This window comes from Apaloderma vittatum, unplaced genomic scaffold (genome assembly GCF_000703405.1).
Source record: "Apaloderma vittatum isolate BGI_N311 unplaced genomic scaffold, ASM70340v1 scaffold9916, whole genome shotgun sequence".
Lineage (NCBI taxonomy): Eukaryota > Metazoa > Chordata > Aves > Trogoniformes > Trogonidae > Apaloderma > Apaloderma vittatum.
In genome coordinates this window covers 33,118-55,926 of record NW_009720084.1, presented here as the reverse complement: position 1 = coordinate 55,926, position 22,809 = coordinate 33,118, and the positions used below count along the sequence as shown (strand labels likewise).

General features: G+C 37.3%; 1 protein-coding gene across 1 annotated transcript in view; it reads right to left on the bottom strand.

Annotated features, from left to right (window-relative positions):
* The window catches only part of STRN (striatin, calmodulin binding protein), a 49,568-nt gene that overhangs the window by 6,243 nt on the left and 20,516 nt on the right, over positions 1-22,809 (bottom strand). The window contains exons 5-13 of the mRNA XM_009870890.1: positions 19,269-19,404; positions 17,284-17,419; positions 13,429-13,539; positions 10,362-10,505; positions 7,560-7,696; positions 3,207-3,382; positions 2,412-2,459; positions 1,615-1,736; positions 524-691 (exon numbers count right to left, since the gene is read on the bottom strand). Coding sequence (XP_009869192.1) covers positions 524-691; positions 1,615-1,736; positions 2,412-2,459; positions 3,207-3,382; positions 7,560-7,696; positions 10,362-10,505; positions 13,429-13,539; positions 17,284-17,419; positions 19,269-19,404 — 1,178 coding nt within the window. The remainder of the gene's footprint in view (positions 1-523; positions 692-1,614; positions 1,737-2,411; positions 2,460-3,206; positions 3,383-7,559; positions 7,697-10,361; positions 10,506-13,428; positions 13,540-17,283; positions 17,420-19,268; positions 19,405-22,809) is intronic.

Genomic DNA, 22,809 nt, shown 5'->3' with positions numbered 1-22,809 from the left:
GGCTCTAAATAGTATTTTGTGCATGGCATTTCAGTAACTAAATCCAAAGAAGTGGTTTTTTTCAACTAGCAGTGTTTAGTATGACTAGGTTATTGCTATTTAGTTAATGCACAAGCACAAGAGATTCAACTGAATCTCTCTGTCAGAGGTACAAGGGACAGAACCTGCAAGGTTCGATGACACTGGCTGTTCCAACTTCTGTTGGGGGGAAGAAAGGGCTTTTTATTCTGGACGAAAAAGTGAGGTCTTCAAGTTCAGTTTGAACCTGAACCGTAGAGATGATACGTTATATTCCATGGTTCTAGTAATGTTAGCAGATCATCTTTAGCAGTTCTGGTTTAGATATTCACAACCACCCTCCTGCATGTCAAAGAAGTGAACCCAAATTTCCTCTTTCAAAAAAACATTCATAAAGATATAAAATCCAGTAAAACAAACAAGAAGGATTTCTATTCAGCAGTCAAAATTATGGCAATCTGAACAGTGAGGCTCGTGAGCTTTAAGGTAAGGCAATTTCCTGTACCTTGATTATCATTAAATACACTGAGAGCTGGAGCAATTTCTGTAGCTTTCCATAGACGTATAGTGCCGTCTGCTGAACAGGACAGCAAACGCTGGTGTGCTCCACTGTAAACCAGACCCCACACTGCATCTGTGTGGCCTACAAAAGCACCTCTTAGAACAGAAGGATCTGTGAACAAAACACAAGAAAACACATTTCAAAACAAAATCTTAATTAAGTCAATAGTTATATCTTGGTCTGAATCAACCTTAAGAAGCTAGTCCATAAAAAAAAAAACAAAAAAGAAAAACAAAACAAAAAACTAAACCTAAGCAACAAAACAAAACAAAAACAACAAAAAACCCAAACCAAAACAAAAAAAAAACAAAACCACAAGACCAATCAGGTATTACCAGTACAGAAGCTTCAATTACTCTTGTATGAAGATGCCTGAATTTCATCAGCATACGTGAAAGTTACCCAGTTTACAACTAATGCAACAAAACAATTTCTCAGCGGGAAGGACAGTGTCAAAGTTGACAAAACAGACTTTGACTTTTAAATTCACTCCAAACAACCATCAATGGCACATCAGCCACTTTTTTTCTAAAAGGCATCTTTGAGGCCAACTGCATTTGAAGCTATGAGAAGTGAAAAACGTTTGAAATACAGACACGAGGCTGACATCCATTCAGATCTGGCAAATCTTACCAAAGTGGGTCTTTTTAGCTGTTTCTAGACTACATCAACAGCTTTGGTCTCAGACTATACAATCACTTTTTATCTCAACTACACAGAGATTTATCAAAGAAAAAAGCATTAAAATACACATTTGCTGAACTTCCCAACTACCAGGTTTAGTCCCGTACTTTTTCAACCTAGCTGTTTCTCAAAATTGTCACGACATCAAGACGTTTTATAAGAAAAGGACAAATTTTATCTCCCCATCAACCAGCCTTAAAATAAAAATTCACTTAAAATAATTAAAGGCAAGATTCAATTTCTCTTTTAAACTTTCAAAGAAGCGCTACCTACAAATGATACTGTTTAAGCCATGTAACATTCACGTCACTAATCATATTTTCTCACTGGTGTGTGCAACAGCAACGTACCATAAGAGTCATAGGGGTCGATGTTGGGGTTGGTTGTATTCCAGCCATGGATGAGGCCATCTGTTCCCCCACTGTAACATTGTTCACCGTTACTGCTCATCACCACACAGAGCACTGGTCCACTGGAAGAAACCCCCCCCGAGAAATGTTGACTATTAACATTTCCGTTACGTGAAAAACAGTTGTCAATAGAATCTTCATATTTCCCCATTAGACACAATTCACTTGCTGCACAGACTGCAGCAAAAAAATCCCATAGTCAGATCATATGCTACAACACTGTCCACAAAAAACCCCGCCACAACATTAGGTAACAACTACAATTAGTACAATTTAATCATTATGCTCATGAAATGCATAAAGTGTCACACTTGTAAACTGTAGGGTTTGTTATTTTGCATAAACAGCTTTTCCCCCTGTTTTACAGATCTAAGGCTCTTGCATGAAATCAATTCAGTAGATTTAAATTCACTGCAAACAGCTTCGTTCTACAGACGCATGAATCTGACAAAAAGGTAAAAGCTGCAGTGATGAACAGAACACCTAATCCAATTTGAACTGTATAATCTGTAAGTTTTTCTTTTTAAAACTGGTGTAGTTAGCTCCAGACATAAATAGTTATGGAGAAAGGATATGAACAGATGCAGCTATTTTAAATAACATATGAACTAAAAGCCTCACAAGAGATCACTGGTTGACACAGAGAAAGTTTCTCTAAAAATTAAAAAAAAAATCTACGTCTGTTTCAAAATTACATGTTTCTCAAAATATGACAATGTTTCTCAGGAAATACTCACTTATGTGCTCTGAAGGTATATATTGGCTCTACGTCAAGAGAAGCACTCCTAAACGAAATACAAGAAAATGTTAACACATATACGAGCTAACACAATGCTTGACAAAAACGTGCCAGAATTTCTAAATTCTTGAATCACTGCTATGTCTTTTGAAGCGTTTCTCCTGCAGTTTCCTCTCCCAGTGTGATTTTTTTTTTTAATACGCCTAGGAGTTCTTTGCATTCTTTCAAAATATGAGAGGATTTGTTTGGTTTGTGTGATTTTTTTGTTAAAACCCTTTGAGGTAGACTCAAAAAAAGTACGTGCTTTGCCCAGTCCTCCTAAAAGGTACGATGTACTCCCTTACTGTATTAGCCCCACTCTGAATTTACTCTTTATTTCTGGAAAGCCCAGGGAACATTCAAAAGATAATGTACAAGGGAACCTAGTCACATCTCAGTCAAAGCTGAAAGCTCTACACATGTATATGCACGTATGTGTATACATATATATTCATAGATATATATAAAAATGCATTTTTAGACATTTATATACACATGCAAGTGCACCAACAGGCCACATCCAAGTATTTTCATTAGTAAATGAATGGTTTTCATCTTCACAAACATGCATGGATTTCTTCTGGCACTCTTTAGAAGTCTCAATCTTTCTCTAAGAGCTTGTTTTCCTACTCTCAAATTCAAGAAAGAGTTTCCATTAACTGCAAGGGCCAACCAGTGCAGCGGCATCTACATTTATATTTTTTTTTCATAAATGAAAATTGTTTTTGAAACAAAACAAAACAAAAAATCTTACTTTTTTGCTGGGGCTGTTTTTTGTAAATTCCACATTTTTAATGTATGGTCCTCTGAAGCTGTTATTAAGACTGGTTCAAGCGGATGAAAAGCGAGACCTCTTATTCCGTCAAAGTGACTTCTTAATGTGAATTTGGGGTTCCAAGTCTTTCTCAATGCATCCTTATTGTTTGCTATCTAATGAAAACAAAATGCCAAACTTGCAATTAATCTGGAGGGCACAAGGAGAGGAAGAAATGAGAAATTTAGTTTGGCATTTTCAGAAGATGTCAAATTACCTCACCCACTTTTTGTAACAGCCAGCTCTTGAGCAACGGTCCATTTAACACTGACCAGACGATTCAAAATTACAGCAAAGGTAGATGTATTCCACAAAGGCAACAGGTAATGTTGCGTCCACAGCAACACATTCTGTGCAGAACTGAAATACTCCACGTGTTTGTTAAATTACATAATTTAAAAGCCGAAAAGTACCTTTCTGGTGGATACTGCTGTGAACTCAGTTTGGTATTTGAAATTTGATCTATAGCTACTGGCTCATTCATTAACATAGGGCCTGACTCAGCTAAGCTGTGGTCCCTGAATATCGGAAGCACCACTGACATGGCATCTCTGAAGTAAAGATCTGAGAGAAACAGAGGAGTGTCTAGCAGCACAGAAAGACACACAAGCTAATTTACTCACCTAAGGCAACGCAAGCTCTGTAATAGTAAAGTAAAGCTTGCCAGATTGGGAAAAAAAAAAAAGGTAAAAAGGACTTGGCTACACACTAAAAACATAACTGGCACGCAACAAGCCATCATATATAAAGACATAATTATTTGGCAATAAACGCATTTTAGTATATACAGAAAGAAAACCCTTAAAAAAAAAAACACGTCAACATTGCTCCTCTGAACAAATGTTGATGTAAAATGCTGAACAGATTTCTATCACTTTGTCAGTCAACACTAAATTTACATTCCCATAACCACTGCTGATGGTAGTTACAGAAAACCAGGAAAACAAACAATCGTAACTCAAATACTGATGATTTCATTATGCTGAAAGCTAATGATAATCTCAAAAAATTTAGTATCATTAACTGCAAAGAAGAGACAACTGTTTTGAGCCTCTTTAAGAATCTACATTTTACTCTGGAATGTGGGCAAGGGGAAGGGGGTGAAGGTTTGAGAACAAAAGTGCAAAAAGCACTTCTGGATTTAATAATAAAAATACGCTTCAATAATGACGTTACGTAGATTTTAACCAATGAGAAAGAAGTTGGAAAAAACCACAGGTTTAATCACAACATATTTCTAACTAATTATGTACTGCCTTGCTCAGGGAGACAAGTCCGTTTCTCTGCCAGCTTACTGAGCTGAACTGGCTCAAGGAGGGAACAGACAAATGCTCGAATTACTGCAAGCATGGGGCAAGACTGAAAACTCAGCAGCTCTGGCAGATCTTCCAGAGCTTGGCTGAGAAAGTCTCAGCAAAATGGGTACAGAGTGTTCACAGATCACCTGGAGGGGAATTTGGTTGCCTCAACACAAGCATCTAGTGCCGATTAGTGGACGGAGGGAACCCTGCCTGCACTCCAGCTGCCGTCCCAGCAGCACAGGTCTGGTGTCACACCTGCGAAAGCCACAGGGACACCTCAGACAACCTAATTGGGAACGTCGGTTCAAGCGGGATATTATTCTCCATTTGCTTCTCGAAGACATTCTTCCAAAGGAGTCCCAGAATACTAGTTTATAAATTTGGAAGTAGGTGGAGGGCAGTCTCAGCCAACAGACCAGCAGCAGAGGTGGAAACAGATCCCAGCCCTGAGGCATGGCCAGCCTGGCTCCTTCTCACCCACCGGTCCCTCGGTCTCTCGCAAGCTGCAGGAGGCTGGGTCACAAACAGGGCAGCCAGCCTCCTTTTCTCTCTCCACACTAAAATACAATAGAGAGGTAATCCGGCACTCGAAAAGCAGTTTGGGGAAAGAAGGATGTTCAACCTCCAGATTAACACCTCCTCTGGATTTGCCACTAACAGTCATGCTTGTTGTGTGTGTCCATACAGACAACTCAGAAACTCCAGAAACAGCAATGGTACGCAAGCAGGATTATGGACACTTCTCTTGTTCAAAGTCGCAGAAATTCAAGTAAGAGCCTACCGCAAAGGCCAAAACCTCCAAGTCAGTACACAGTAGTAAATGCAATGATTTTGTCATTCAGATAAGTACAGTACTCAGATTATTGTATTTTTTATGAAGCTTCTTAATCCACCCAGAAGATTAGGGAAAAAAACAAAATCAACCAAACTGAACATTTGTTAAGACAATAACATGTAAAGGAAGGAAAAGATAAACTTGAGAGTATTGGCTAGCAATCTGGGAAATTCCATCATGTTATATATTCTTAAAAAGTTACATGCAAAAGAAAAATTTTCTCTTTTAGGTAATAAATTCATGATCTCCATTGCCAAGTGAAAACCATTTTTTAATTTACAGACAGCCAAAGCAACATGTAAAAAAACTTAAACCACAAAATGAGGTAGGCTAATGCTGCCATGTTTTATAAGAAAATAAATCAGTAATAATCTCAGTGGGATGAAAGGGACTGAATGTAGCAAAGTGTCTGCAACTCTTGGAAGTGAATATATTTAGATAAGAGAATCTTTCAACTTCATTCTCCATATGATTCAAAACTGACACTTAAAAACCCAACTATTTCCATTAATCCCACTCGAGTCACATATAGCAGCTGGAAGAAGGTATGAAATAGTCCAAAATAAAAACAGATTATATGTAAGATAAATTTCCAGTGAAATTTGAAATGGAAAAACTAGTCTCATTTTGTTCCATTAAAGAGTACAGTGGTAAGTGCAAGGAGTTTTGTAAACAATCTTTTTTTAAAGAAAAATTGCCAGCACTACAAAAGGGTAAGAGTTGAGGTAAGCATGACTATGAATTCCTGATGTCAGGATTTCATAAAGGCATTTATCAAGTGAACAAACAGAAGTTAATATTCTTAGCCATGCAGAATAGGATAGGGGTAAATAAAGAAATGCTAGATTCCATAAACGAAAGCTGTTAGTTCAGGATATGTAGACACAGACAAACACAAGCTTATATGGACACTCAAACAATGAAGTCAAGCGCTGAAAGCAGTTAAAACCTTGTACAGATGGTTTAGGTTTGTCATGTCCTCCGAATTTAAAAATTCAGCATCTAAGTTTTAGGTGCAACTATAAAATAAATGAACTTTGTATACCATCTTACCTCCTTATGGAGACAAAGTTAGGGAAGATTAGCAAAAGTATTAAGAGGCAAACCCAAATTAGGAGACAATGCTAAAACATTGCATTTTAGCAGAGATGATCTGTATCATTTTAACCTTGACGATTCACAACACATTACATGCTCAGAAACTTGCTACAGTAGTAGAGCATATCTCTGCAGCACTAATTTCAAAATGCATGTAAACTTCTGTTAACTATGCAATTTATTGCTTCAAAAGTACATACAAGGGTAAACTTCAAAGTAAGGACCTGCAGGTTATTTCTGAAATCTCAGATTTGATTTCTGGTAAGTAATCATTTTTCTGGGATTTTATTAAGAGTCATATTTACTGAAGGATAGAATTCTTCCCCAACATGCAATACTAAAAAATTATCTCTGAAATCCCTCAGCCTTGGTAATGAAATAGCAAGATTAATCTGAAGTTGACAGATCACAAAGGAGCGCATGATTAAAGCAATATCTGAAGTATATTTTCACAAGAAATTGGACATATAGACAAAAATTGCATATGACTGCAAACAAGCAACTTTAAGATAGATTTTTCATAGCAAAGAGAAAACTCTGTCATCCTGGTAAGCATCCTCCCAAGAGCTGCAGGCTGCTGTTCGAGCAGCCCTTAGCCTCCCAACACCTCAATGAGACTAGCTCCCCCAGCACTGCCTCGTCAGTCACACGCTACTGGACTCTCCCTAAGCTCTCCACAACCCTCTTGAAGTGGATGGGTCCAAAACTGCATAGAGGTATGGCCTCACCAGCCCCGTGAAGAAGGGACATTAACTTCTCTCAATCTGCTGGCTGTGCTAATTCTCATTCTGGTCGGCGGCACCAGAGTTAGAAGTACCCAGCTGTATCACTATCACTAACTGCATTTACTTTCAACTATTTGAATGACATGACAGGCAAACGAGGAAGGACGGGGCTTCCAGAGAGCTTGAAGGCTGCTGTGTATGGAAAGAATGGGTACATCAAATAAAAATCTGTGATATCCTCTGGCAGCATAATTTTAACAGGAAAATGTTTTTCCGCTGAGCCTACGTAAATGCAGCTTGTTAGGACCTTGAGTTACCATTAATAACCACTTACATCATAAGTCAGTGAATCTGCCTCATTGGCTACTGTAAGGCCTGCCAGTTCTCCAAGACCCAGCTCATTTTCAAGGGCTTCATCGGCTCCCATAATGAAAGATTTCCCTGAAGAAGGAGGGAATGTTAAAGCTTCCACTGCAAGAAAACAAAACAAAACAAAAAATCGTGAAATATGGGTTTATACAATGTTGATTAATAAAAGCATGTTTTCAACTTCCAAAATACTAAACATCGCTTAAATAGCTGAGGGCAAAAAGATAGAAAAATATGCAAGAAATCATCCATTCTAAAGATAATCACTGTACTTAACGGTATCCTCTGCACAAAATACTTACACTTGAGGTGTGAATGACTCAAGACAGTAAGTGTAATTAGCCACAGGAGGGAGGAGTACATTACCACTAACCCATCTATAACGCAAAAGTAACACAGAAAACCTCAGGCCCTTCTCCAGCTCTGCTGTAAAATACACAAACAGGCCCTGGAGAAGTAGCAAAGACGTAGACAAGTGCAACTGGTGGGAGCAGCTGGACTCTCCCTTCCTAACACCACACCCACACATGGCCAAGAGCACGTCCACAGTGGAGCTGTCCACACACAGCAATACGACTGGAAGCTGACAGTTCATCGCTACTTGGGAAATTAGTTTAGCTGCCAAACAGGTCAGTCCACACTGAATTCCAGGTTTTTACCAGCAGTATCCAAACTTGCCAGTACATAGCTGCGACAGCGTGCCTAGAGGAGTTCCAGTCACTGCAACACAAACACATCCATGCACAGATTCACCAGAAATGGGAGGACCAAAGGCCACGAAGAGTACAAGTTCACACACTTACACCACCTAAGGCTCTGTATCAAGTGGTGTAACTCAAAAGAAGCCATGCTTTTACCAACTTCCCTGTTCCAAGAGCTCTCCAAGTCTATACATCACAAAGCAGGGACTAAATAGATGAATGTGTGTTATCTTCCAAACACAAGAGACTTCACATACTTTTATACACCTTTGCCTCAAATTGCAAGGGTTTTTCAGTAAATTACAATTTCCCCCGCTCCTTTCAGCTCTAATACAAATACAAGCCTTGGCAAATACTGTTGCTACCAGGGAGAGAAAAAAGGCAACTCCACCTTATTCTCAGGGTCTTATTTAGTCTAGACACCACAAACACTAGGTTAAAACCAAGCAAACTATGGTTTACAATGAATAGCCTGATCCGTTCAGGCTGCTTCCCACTTATCCAGAAGGAATGAGGTTCAGATTTATTCAATTCTCCTCCAGTCCACCCAGCATAACAAAGAAAGCTAATCTTTCTGTGGTCTCTCTGTTCCACACTCATACCTCTACTGAGTGTCCTGTTTGTTTCTATTACTTTTTATAAGCAAATAAAAGCTCTTCAAGCTCTGGCATTTGATTAGGTCTCTTATTATTACCTTTTAATCATCAACATCTCTTACGTTCTTCCCTCTGAAGTCTTAACTAGTGTTGTCTTTTTCTCTCTTTTGAACTTACGATGTAATATTCCACTCAACACACAATACATACAGGGCATCAAAGTTGAAAATTTTTTAGAATACAAAAATTATGTGCCAAAAATATCATAGTCAATCAGATTTATAAAGGAATACACAGCTAATAGACTGTTAATACTGAACTCAGACTGATAACAATCAGCTGCCCTCTTCTGTTTCTGTGAGAGTCCATTTGAGTCTCTGAATCAAAAAACCCTATTTTTGAAAGAACATGACAATAAAGCTCTGCTAATTTGGCTCTCAGTACTCGTGAGAAAAGTTGGAAGGGAAACATTCAACAAAAAATTCCTCCACTTCTCAAAGTGTTGCTCAGTTACCCCCTTCTTTCCTAATGAAAACCACTGAGCATGTAGGAAATAGAACTACTGAGATCTTTGGCGACTATGCCACAAGCCAGGGCCCTCTATGCATCTTAATTATAACTTGGCCGACCTACTTTTTGCACTCACTGACTGGTAAGCGTAACACACGTTTTGCTCATTTTTCACAACACATTTTTACCACTTATATAAAGAGCACATGATATTATCTTCTACAAATTAATATAGCCTCTTTTTTTTTATTTTACATATTATAGCAATTCAAATGGTGAAACAAGTAGATGATCTGGCAACTTTCAGACATAATACTAACAAAGGCAACTACATTCTTCATTGCAAAGTCGCAAGGTCTTCCACACTTGGACTAGCCGCTGTGAGAATTTTTTTAAATTACTGGAACACACTATGGAAATTAATACACTGGCAAGCTCTAAGTTGTTCTGCATCATTCACTACACAATCACTACATGCATTTAAAAGCTATACCTAGCCACTTGTGTTTATCTGTGGAGCCTGTATCTTAGCACATAAAAGGGAACATGTGTGAGCATATACACATACATACAATACACTTCAAATTATGTTCACAGGGAGAAAAACAGATGCTCTTATGTCCTGAGAGTTTATGTTCCACATTTGATTGCCAGGCCTGAGCACAAACAAAAGCAAATGACTTCAGATCCTCATATTACAAAGCCGCCAAGTGTCAAATGGGTTTTTTCCTCACGTTGGAAGGTAGTCAGCCAAGACTTAACCTCAGTAAGTGTCTTAGTCTTACAAATAGTGAATGGAGGGGGAGGAATAGGAACACTATTTATCACACTCAGAAAGAGCTCATAATGCTGTATCAGTATTTGTAGAGTGCTTGGAAAGTCTTAGAGGATAATCTTTAAGCAGAAGTAACTATAAATATCTACCCTTTACAAAGCTGTATGTACATTTTTAATACTTACCTTCATCCGTCCTGTTTATCTCGTGTTCGATGAGCCTTGAGCTACTGGGCCTAGAAGAAGGTGCGACAGATGGCTGTAACGAAGGGAGATCATCAACATCTCTCAAGTTTGCAAGCATATCTTGCAGCTTGGACCTGTTGGGCCCTAACCAGAAAAAAACAAAAAATTAAGTGGTTTATTCATAGCTCATGACAGCATTACTTATATCAAATACGCTACAGCAGCACATGCAACAATGGATCCTACCTTGTGCTATAACACTACCACACAAAAAACTAATGGGCATGTATTTTCAGCAACAACTAATCATCCAGCATGAAATGAATTTCTTGAAAAGAAAGTGATAGAAGCAACTGAGAACTGTAAATGCACCGTTTTCCCCACATTTACAAACTCATACAGCTACTTGCATGGGATGTTGAGGAATGTCTCCAATTGAGTCACACTGATTATGAGGATATCTACTTTTCCAAAACAAGAGCTGATATTTGTGAGTACTTTAAAATTTGTGCATTGGGTACTTTGTGCCACATTCTTATGACAACATGATTATTTTTAATTTATTTGTGCAGTAGTAGTGTAGTATCATGAACTACGTATTCCAAAAAAGTTATATTAAAATATAAACGCAACTGGATTCACTGGCCTACTTCCTGAAGCTACATATGGTGAAGACCCATGCCCTTCTCGACACTTACCTGTGCTTTGCTCCATCATTTTCCCACATCCCTGTTTTGACTGTTTTATATAGGATTGAGGCTGAAACATATCTTCGGTAGTTTTTCCTGTTGTAAGTTTAATTAAGAATGGGAAAATGTCTTACCCATAGTCCATTATGTTTTTTCCTAGACCAGTAAATAATACAGCTATTTTTAAGCAGCTTTAACACAGAAGTGTATGCTAATATATGTATTCTCTCACAAACCATTCTATGATTCCATTCTCTTATTACTTCACAGGAGTGTTTACTACAGCCTTGCAAAATCGTAAGTTTGCTAATGCAGTTGAAAACTCCACTTTGTCCACCCTAACCATAATGACTGTTAATAAACTAAATTGTATTCAATTTGATTTAGGAAAACAGTAAGTAGGATTTTGCAAGATTGTTTTACTATAATATCCGAATTATAAAAACATTTTACTTATTAGAAATTCAGTGTCTAAGCACCATTTATGAGATTAAAGTCATTGAAGCAAACTGTACAATTTAATGTGAAGATATCTAGTCCCTCCTTTTTCCCCGAACTTCCTTCCTCACATTCTGCTCCACTACATGCCACATCATGAAAAGCTAAAAACAGGCTGTGATTCTTCTCGATTGTTCTACTTCAATGCCCTTCCAATGATGCTTTGCCCATGGAAAGATGCTTAATTTCTGTACTGCTGTAAACCATTTGGTCTCCCAAGATCGAACCAATCAAATCAATCCAAAAGGTGCTGTAAATGGACTGAGCAGTAGTCACCTTCATGAAGGAGCACTGGATGTCCAAGTGCCGCCTTATATCAGGATTTTTCTCATAATTATATAAAACGTGTTCCAATATTATCTTTTTCTATGATTGCAATTAAATATTAAGTTTTATTATCAAAAATAAAAAGCACTCAACAGCTGTTCAGGAATGTAATTCCAGCGTTTTGATTAAATAATTTCTGCTACGGTAACCTTACAACTATTTACCCTGAATTACGTAGCACTTCTGTGTATTTAAAAAACACAAGACAAGTTGCAAAAATCGATTTCACTGAAGTCATATATTGGTATGCCCTCTCTGTCTTACCTACAAAGAAATTTAGAACCAATTTTGTGAGACACGAACACTTTAGTTGGCTAGCGCAGTCTCTTGACAGACTTGCAGTTAATTTCTAGTAACTTAAATGATTCCAAAGATGACCAAAAAAAAATTTAAAAAGACCACTTGAGAAATTTCAAGTATGGTAATGATTTATTTCTTTTCATAAAAAAAGGTTTCATTTGTGTATTTGATAGCATAATTTCAGCAACATAGCCAACTGCCGAGCAGCAGCTAATTACAGTATCAATACAAGAAGTAGCAAAACAAGTCAGCCTCAACAACGTGAGGACGTGGCAACACCTTTTGCACCCTTACATGTGTCTCTCCAAGCGAGAATTTCCTTGCTATTCATAAGCATCTTCCCACAAAGGGAGGAACATCCCTCGAACTTCCTACTGGGCTACATAAAATATTATTAATTTACATCATTCACACATGAATTCTCAACATGGTTAGATGTTGGAAATGTAGCTGTGAATGTAGTGTTTCATTTTAAACACTTCTGAGTCTAAAACATTTGCAAGTTTACTTATCAAAAAACATTGATTTGTATTTCAAGAAATTTAACAAAAACTGAATACAGGGCTAGAAACTGTATTTCAGATACTGATCACAGTTTTTTGTTTGGATAACAATACCCAACATTCTTAAAGGCTAGTCCCACAGGTATGAAAGTCAATAAATAAATCCTGTGATTTACAAATAAACTGATGGTCAGAGTTGCTTCCTATTTCGAGCCCTGCATAATAAATTATGATGACAGCATGACTTTCATGTTGTGAATGTTAAGTATAAACAGGGGTAGAAATTAACCTGTTTTCTCCCTCTGCCATCTGAGAAGATACCAAGACAGCTTCTGTTGTTTTTTTTTATTTTATTTATTTACATACCAGATTTTAACTCTTCCCGTCAAACTGGCATGTTTCCAGCTAAGAAAGGGTTCTGAAGTCCTCTATATTAAAGCATGAACTATTAAACCAATGCCTTTTACAATTTCAGTTTCTGAATAACAAAGGTATAATCCATGCTCAAGGCAAGATTTTTTTATTATTCCAACACCTAGTCGGAAGAAGTTTTATCTAATCCAGCTATTTATCAGGTAGCTTATTTGACTGTCATTAATTTCAACCCCTGAGAACTGGTGAACAGGAAAGCAGTCAGGAGCAGCAAAGTAAAAGAGTAAGTAATTTTAGGAAAACATTGAAAGAGAGATAGAATTAAGGGTGTGAAAGATGCGAGATTTATGAATTTAAGGTGCAATGTTTTCCACTTACTCTTCACCCCCTTTTTCCCCTTGCGCTCCTTTTTGTATTGTTCCTTGAGTTTGGTTATTACTCCCTGGTCGACATTCCAAGCTTCAGGCATGAGACACTGGTCTTCCTTTTCTAAACAAAGTGAAACAAATGAAACATCCTTTTTCAATAATGTCACCAAGTGATCTCCACTGAAGGAGGTAACAGCTGCTGTCAATGGCATTTGTCTTTTATTTTAAACAGACGGAAATAGCATCAAGCTTCTGAAAGCTGTAAAACTGCTACTCACATTCCACTTCTATTTGCTCAGAATTTTCTTAACAGAAAATTGAGATGAAATTTCACATCTCTACTTTCTATAACCAAAGCACATATCTGTTCATAAATGTTATCAATCTTTATAATAAATCAGGACATACTTTTCAGCTTTTCTTTCCTCCAGAGAAAGAATCATTTTATCTAGAGCCAGCAGGTATGTTGACCATGTTACTGGTCAGCATAACTTTACCACTCAGACATTGCATTAGTGCCTTTCAAATTCTCATTTCACTGTCTTTGTGCCACATTGTCATTTACACAAAGCAGTAGCACATTTAAATAATTTTGTAACATAATGTACATGTCACCAAGGTTTGAATAAAATTAAGCACTAAAAAATTAAAAATGAAGCACTAAACCCATGAAATCTCACAAAAAGAGGAAGGTCTCAGCTATTAACCTTTGGAAAAAACCCCTCACAAAACATTTCAATGTGTCTAGTGAAAAAAAATTATTTTTTTTTAAACATGTCTCACAGATCGCTTCCCTTGTTACATGATACAGAGAATTATCCTTTTAAGAGTACAGTCTTTGGAGATTGTGAACAAAATATGTTACTGAGGTCAAACCTCCAAGTCATTTTTTCCATATATGGAAAGACTGTACTGAGGTAGCTTACAAAATAATTTGTAAGGAGCTTTTTCTCATATATATTTATTTTCATGATCGTTAGAGCTAGAAAATGTTTTGAAATGCATTCTCTTCTTGCTTTGCTTTCCTCATTAAAATCTCAACCTTATTATTTAAAAATTAATTCCCTTCAGAGCAAGTCTGCTTTGTACATTAAACAAGCTATTCTAGACCTTTTAAAATATGAACAATAATAAACTTATCCTCAGACTAATATGCAGAAAGCAAATTAAATGTCTCTACAGGAAGCACAACACTATCAATCACAACCTGAAGAGTTCACTATGATTGGGCAGAAGATAGAAAACCAGACGTGGGTTATTATGGGGACTGACTCGCAAGAAATCACCCATGCTGAGAAAGACCTTGGGATCCTCCATCAACATCAAACTGAACAGGAGTCAGCAGCACACTCTTGCAGCAAAGGCAATCAACCAAACCCTGGGCTGTGTTAACAAGAAGGAAGCCAGCAGGGCGAGGGAAGTGATTATTCCCCTCTGCCTGGCACCTGTGAGAGCACACCTGGAGAACTGTATCCAGTGTAACACTTCTGACGGGGAAGCCTTGTCAGTGTTACGCTGAGTACCGAGTACTGACCCCGTAGGGCAAGCCCAGGGGAGCCACCAAGACGGTTCAGGCCGCTGGAGCAGATGCGCTACAAGGAGGGGCTGAGACAACTGCACGTGTGTTCAGCAAAGGCCAAAGAGGCATCTTGGTGCTGCCTACAACTAGCTCACGGGCAAGCATAGAGAAAACAGAGACAGGCTCTGCTCGGACTTGCCTCACAGAAGGACAAAATACTTCTTAGCACAAGGACAGACAAATACTGCCCCAAGAATTTATTGCAACTCCTTTGCTGGAAGATATTCAAAACTTGACTGGAAGAAATGCCAGAATAACCTGCTGCAAATGGACCTGAGCAGGAGGCTGGACCAGATGATCTCCGACTGCTTTGAACCCTTCAGTCACAATCCTACACTCACAAGCAACAGACTAATTCAAGACCCAAAGCCCTGAGACATAAGTCTTTCTGAAATAGTTATGAAAATACAGAGGTATTAATAAGCCCAAGCGAGACTCTAAAAAACCCACTCCATGGGCAAAAGCAGGTCCTCACAATACACATGCCCAATTAAGTACCACTAATGATCAAATATTACATGAAGAACTCAAAAAAAGGATGAGAAAATCATGCTTGAGAGAAACAAGTACGTATTCTTTCTGAGAAGAGCTTCTAAGTTTTTACCATGCTTTTTCCTCCCTGACTAGATGAGATTTTTTGCTCTCTCCTCCAACAGTTTAAATGGATTTCTAACAGACTGTACTGTTGCCAGGAAGATACTTAATATGTTAATTTTCTACAGACTGTCCCAGGATGTTTCCTGCATGTCCCACAGGTTCTGTTCAACTTCACAGGTAGATCCTGAACTACTCCTGTGCAAGCACTTTATACATTAAAAATTATCTGAACACTTCTGAGGACCTTTCAAATCAAATGGGTTCAGATCACTGTAACTTATCAGTAATGCTCAAGATCCAAACTGAAGTGAGGACTTCCTCTGTCTGCTTCTACCCTTGCTACACAACATCATTCTGCTATGCTACATTTAACAATTCCACTTAATTCAAATTAATGTCATTCATAATGGCAGTTCCTTGAAGATTAATCCTATATACAGTTACCATAAGAGACACAGAATGTGCAACAAGTAATTAAAAAATATTAATGCCTATAACTCAAAAAACCCCTTAGATTTCTAGAAACGAAACTACTACTTTCCATGATTATTTATTTTTAATGTTAGACTTTTGCTCATCTGTACTTAACTGCCATTAACTAAAGTAAAAATAACGCGGAAGTGAGAATTTGAGAACAAAACCACTCCTGTTGGAATGCTAACTTTTTAGTGACACGGGCAATAGCTACACTGAGCGAGCATAAATGGGTTAAATTTTAATTATGAAGTATCAGAACAACCCAGTGAAAATATTTTTCATGAAGAAGAGTAACATCCCAGAATTTGTTTATTGAACAGAATACTGACTGTTGTATCTAACAATACCGAGACACACCCTCTTAAAGCAGGGAGACTACACCACACTGAACAATAATTGCAAGTCCAGCCGGGAGCTGCACATGGCTGCCGTGAAATACAGCACCTCTCCCATGAGAGCCACAGTGACCGTGTCATATTTGTCTGTCAAGGTTTCAGTTCCATTATAAAGCTCAATTATTTCCCATTCAACTTCTATAGGCTCCCTCTGTATCCACTCATGCTTAAGACTTTCCAGAGCAGCTTAAGGAGGAAACAACTCCCTATCCTGGTATTTAACCAGCTCTCTTCCTTCTTCCCTTCCCTACGCAGTGAGTTTATTTGGAATAATTACGCCAAGTTCAAGTGGATGCTAGCATTCTGGGTGGCAGGACATGAACCTCAAAGGACAGAGAAGAGTTTGTGAAATGTCTCTTTATGACTAGGGGGCTTAAAGATATATTCTTCTGATAAATTATAAAAGAAAATTTGAGCAACTGAGTACTTCATACCGCCTAAGTTGCTAACACTCAATGAGAGTACAGCTAATTCAGTCTTTAAGACTCAAAGATGACAAAATAACTTTCATCTCATAATTGGAAAATACTGCCCTTCACTAGCACAGGTCACTGGGAAAACACATTGAAATTCCACTCATAAAATTCAGTTATACCTGCCTTTTTATTAAAGGAAAAAGACAATGACCAGAAGCATAAACCTTTAAGAATCCTTACATCACAGCATGTTACAAAAAAAACGAGAAGCGGATTTCAGTCTGCCTGTAATTTACTGTGGGAATACTCAAAAGGTGTTGTGGGCATGACAGAGATCACAATCAATCAATCAATTCTTAGAACTCTTTTTTTCCCTGATAGAATCCATTAAATTTCCTTACCCCAGTCTGTTCCATCTCCTGAACTTCTTGATTCCCCATCACCTTCATCAGAGGTAACCAAAAAGTCAAACTCTTTCAAAGCTTCTTCTGTATCTCTGTCTTCGCTGCTGTCAGACAGTGCTCTTTTTCTTACAATCTGAAAGGTCAAGAAGGAGAGAAAAAAAAGTTGAACTAAATTATAGGCATATCTTTATAGTGAGCAATATTATCTTGTCTTCTATGCAAAACCCTAACAGGAAGCTGAAGACACAGAAAAGTATACATTAATACGCAAATCTGGAATAAGCATACAGACTTTCTTCACCTTCCCAAGTCAAAATGAAATTTGTCTGTAGATCTTTCTTCCTGTGACCACCAATAATCAATCACTTGATAATGAATCTACATTGGCCTAATCCACTACTATTTTTTTAATAGCAGAAAAGTACAAACTTTCTCTTAAAACAGATATTTTTAAAAAAAAACACAACATACAAAACTCACAAACAAAAAACCCAGAATGCTGTAGAAAGGTCTTCAAGGAAAACTAAACTCACTATGCTCCTCTGAAAATAGCCTTTTTTAACTCTCACCTCTGAAATCACTCTACATGTGGACCAAAAGGCAAGGCTAGGAAAAAAAAACCACAGGAGCTAATTTGCTTAGATTTGGCAAAAATCATTTAACTCAATAACAATAATATCTGAGGAAATATTCAAACAAGGTACTTCCATGTTTAAAATGCATTTCCCTTTCAAATCAAAGGACAATTTTGTTAAAAAAATTACCAAATGTTGGTAAAAGAAAAAATACATGTTTTAATTAAGGACTTCATTGTATGCTTACTACAATACATTTACTTTTCCCCCAATAATCAAAATGGCCTAGATGCCTTAACATTTATTTGACTAGAAGGTGAGGTGATGCCATGAGACATGAAATCTGTAGTATAAATTTTACTTTTCCATTAAAAAAAAAAATCACATTCATCAGAATATTTTGACTTGGAACCTTGCTATGGGTCAGTCTGAAAAGACTTCAGTACACAGTCAAACATCCCATAGTTGATGAGGACGAATTAGTCTCCTCTAAATACAATGAACCAATTGAAAAACCTGAAGCAAATCTAAACGTCAAACTTCATTCTTTCAGCAGGCTTACTGAATATACTGTATTACAAATGATTTTACAAACATTAGTTCATAGTCCATGGATGATAGGAACAAGTTTACAAAGATCCTCATTAAAACTGATGGGGTTTTAAGTGTTCACTCTTAAAACTGATCATAGAAGCAATCACAGCCATCCTAACTCTTATCTGCTTCAATTGTTAGGAAACATAACTCATCAAATAAATACTAATTTTGAAAAGAAGAGGATAAAATTGAGTACTGATTCTATGTATTTTATGTAATCAGGTGACCAAGTCATACAGCAAAGTACAGATCATGAGGGAGTTTCAGGTATTTGAATAAACCAACAGAAAAGTTTATTAACCACATGTCAGAGGTTTTCCAGTTATACTTTTTCTTCCTTCCACAAGCTATTTAAAGAGAAATGTGGTATTTAAGCTCTATACCCCACAAGGAAAAATTTCTACAAGTCATTTAAAATACTAATGCATTTATATAAATATCCAAGAAACAATGCATTTTGACATGCAATGTTACAAACAATACCACACACTAAGCTGGATATTGTAAAATAATGACATCCACTACCTTAAAAATTGTATCCAATATATATCAAAAATACTAGGCAGTATGGAGTAGTAAAAAGACAATTTAAAAAAATTTAATCTGTCACCACAAACCCAAAGCAATTAACGATGGCAAAGCTCAACTTGTATGCACAGACTCGGAAATGCATATATAATTCCTCTTCTGCACAGATGCATTAATGATTTGCACGTGTACATACACAGTTATATACTTTGCATATAAGCATCTCATTAATCTCACTTTTTCTGTTCTTCGTAACTTTTTCAATTATTTTTTTCCACTCACTGTTGCGCTGTCAATGACTGTTTTCTCTCTTCCTTCAATATCTTCTTCATCTTCTTCATCACTGAAGTCTGCAGCTGCATTTTCAAGAAACTTGAAGGTCTCTAGCAGAGAGGCAGAGTCAGTCAATTCAGGTTTCCTAAACAACAACAACAACCACCATAATGAGTCAAAAGAAATCATAACAAAGTCACTTGTGCAGTTATCAGTCTGTTCTACGTTATGATGTCCAATAACATGAGACTAAATTAAGCCTACCAGTAAAAATGGACTATTACAGGTAAAAATGTTTGTGGATTAAAAAACCTAAACGTTATCCATAAATTACCTTGTTAGAACCAACAATTTTTCTTCATCTAGATGCAGTTACCAGGACAGACACTTGAATTTTTTATTTGAAAAGCATTTTTAAGCAATATTCATCTGATATGTGCCCAAAACCAACATCAATACTGATACACGATCATTGAAAGCCTCAGCATCAAGGACATGAGTTACAGCTATTAACTTGGCCTCCCATGTGTGCACCAGGGTACAGGACAACTTTGGTGCTGCAGCTGCTATCTGATGTTCTGCACCTTGCTGGGAAACATCAAGCTCTAGATCCATAATTCATTAACTTCTGAGTCATGGTTAATTTGCCACTATAAAACAATATAATGGGAAAATATAATTGATGACTAAGTAATGTTTACATAGACATTAACATTAACCAAATAAGGAAACAGATGAAGATTGACTAAAATTACAATCGCACCATCACAAGTTCACACAGTGCCTCAGAACAGGAAGCACAAGGGTTGACCTTTTAGCAAGTGAAGAGGAAGAATCCAAGAAGCAGGACTGTAACCATTATTAAAACTCTGAAGAAAGTACAATAAAGCAATCCTAAAGTTAACAACAGGTACAGTGTTTTCTATACAGAAGATGCACTTCATCAATCTCTCAAAGATAAAGCGGTGAAAAAAGAAAATAACATTCTCGATTACTTCCAGTAAAGCCTTGTACATTCTTTGTATGACTTCACAGCAGGAAAGACAAGCTTCATTGTTTCCTTACCTTTAATCAGTGGTCTGGTTTTCATAGTTCACCACTAAAAGCATGTCATCTTGATTTTCACAACCACTGAAACAATAGAAGCCTCTCTCTCTTTTCATAATTGTAGCTCTAAATTGTCATGTGCAGTCACCTTTACTACCAGGAAGGACCTTGATAATACTACATTTTGCTTCTGCTACGACTCATTTCAAAAGGCTCAATCGACTAACAAGCGTACACTACAGTAAGGCATTTTGAACTCCCTGCAGTGTAAACACCTGGTTATCTGTCAATCACCCACTTATTCCAGTGTTTCTTCTTAACACTTCTCAAAGGTTTATTACAAGAAACATCCGAGGGCAAAAGCGCTGATGTGCAACGAGGCGTGAAAAGCAACACACTTCCTTCTTTACGCAGCCTCTGCTCAAGATTCTTCATAGCCCCAGTATGCCTGCATCTCATCAAGACATTCTGCTATTCTACTCTTCTTCATTTACTCATCTTTACAGCTCAAAAATACCAATAAAGATTTGACTTGCCAGTAGAAATGGTTAGATATATATATTATAGCCTACCTTGGCATATTATAATGCCTCATGAATCTGTAGTAATAATATACATTTTCACAGAAATCCCATGGTACTGTTATTTTGCTGTTTCCAACACAAATCTTGTTAAGACAAAGCTTGCTCTGTGCTTTACTTCTTGATTTTTCAGCAAATTTTGTGTGTTCTGGTCAACTTTTAGCAAACTAAATCAACCAACCACAATTGTATTCCTTTTTTTTTCACCTGTATTTTGCTGAGTAAAAATTCACCATGTATAAACATCATGGCTGTTATTTATATTAGCAACTATCAGACATGCTACAGTAAAAAGCAATGTATGAACTAATGCTAACCATTGAATACAAACTTTCAATCAACAGAACTTGTTATTAAGAGACAGATATCCTTCTACAGATACAAGTATCTGCAGTAATTCATACCCACATTTCGTTCTGTACTTATCTGACCTTAAAACAGGCTCTCTCAAACTTGAAGTTCAAAGTGATCACCGAGAAAGTTATATCTTCTTTAAGTAATTGGTCTGAAATTCAACTATCATATTAATATTTATATTAATATTTACATACTTTAGCAGCAGGATATATACATCATTGTGTATCTCCATTCACATGGGGAGGTGGGGGGCAAAAGGTCTCTCACACATTGGGAAACGCAATCATTTATCATGTATTTCAAAACTCGTGCACAGTACAAAAATGTGCAAAGTCAGCACAGTACCAGGGAAGATTGTTTGTGCCAAGGCACTACTTCCAAGAAAGAATTCATAAGAACCAAAAAAGAAGAAAACAGAAATGACAGAATATTTAAACTACTTAAAGGTTTTACAGGGAGAAGTAGCTTCAAACCGACAGGTTGATTTGCTCTATTGTACCCCAATACTTTTTATTTGACTGCTAAAGTGTAACTCAATCATTTAGCTCTTTTTCCTTCAGCTGTTTTTCATCCTTTAGGAGCACAGAAACATAATGCATTTTAGATATTATTGTAAGTGTGAACACTTAGGAATACTGTAAAATATACTTAAAGTGTCTAGCCTCAGCTAATTTATGTTACATACTTTGATGGCAATTTGAAGCTTGTTTGTTCCACTATTTTCCACCTGTTTAGTTTGTTTCTTTTATGGGGTCATTCACAAAGCAAGACAAAAAAGCAGAATTGGCAAAAATATATCTGAAGGTAGGGTAGTGTAACAGATCACTTTAAATTCCATTTTAGAAAAAGAAACACAGTTCAACATTTCCAGGGCTTTTGTAGTCTAGAATACTTGTAAAAAAACTAGTGGGTGAAAACAATGGGATGGAGCTCCAAAGACAGAGGCTGACATGTGAACTGTATAGTTTTAAAGGCATGAGTGAAGCAGGGATAAGGACCTGTTCCAAATAAAAGGAGACCAAAGAACCCAGAAAGGTCTCAGAAAGAACAATTCCTCTTTACTGGACTGCCTTGGATCAAAATGTCTGTAAAGGAGAATAGAACTTTCAAAGTGCAAGAACTTAGGTGTTGCTTTTCCGTTTTTCCCCAGCCATACTGTCTAAAGAAAAACTGCTGCGGAAGAGCAAGCCAGAAGCCCCAGACAGCAGCGCAGTTACAGAAACTGCCAAAGCAGAGAGCACAGAGCAAGCAGATTTTGGCAGGATTTCCTTGACCTTGTGCTCCTCAGCTGTTTGTTCTGAATCTCTTTCCCACTGCTCCTTCCTCAATAACAGCACCCTTGCATGGTTTTCTCCCCAGCACCTGACCTTGCCTTCTGGCCTTGAGGGCTTCAACTCAGTTCCTAATCGAACCTAAAAAAATAACTTTCTTTTTTTAAAAAAAAAATCATTTAACAATTCTAACATCTTCTATGAGATACTGTTAACTCTGCGCATTACATCCTCCTCTCCAGCAGCCTTATCCAATTAGACGTCGAAGTCTTTGGGGCAGAGACTACCTGCTAC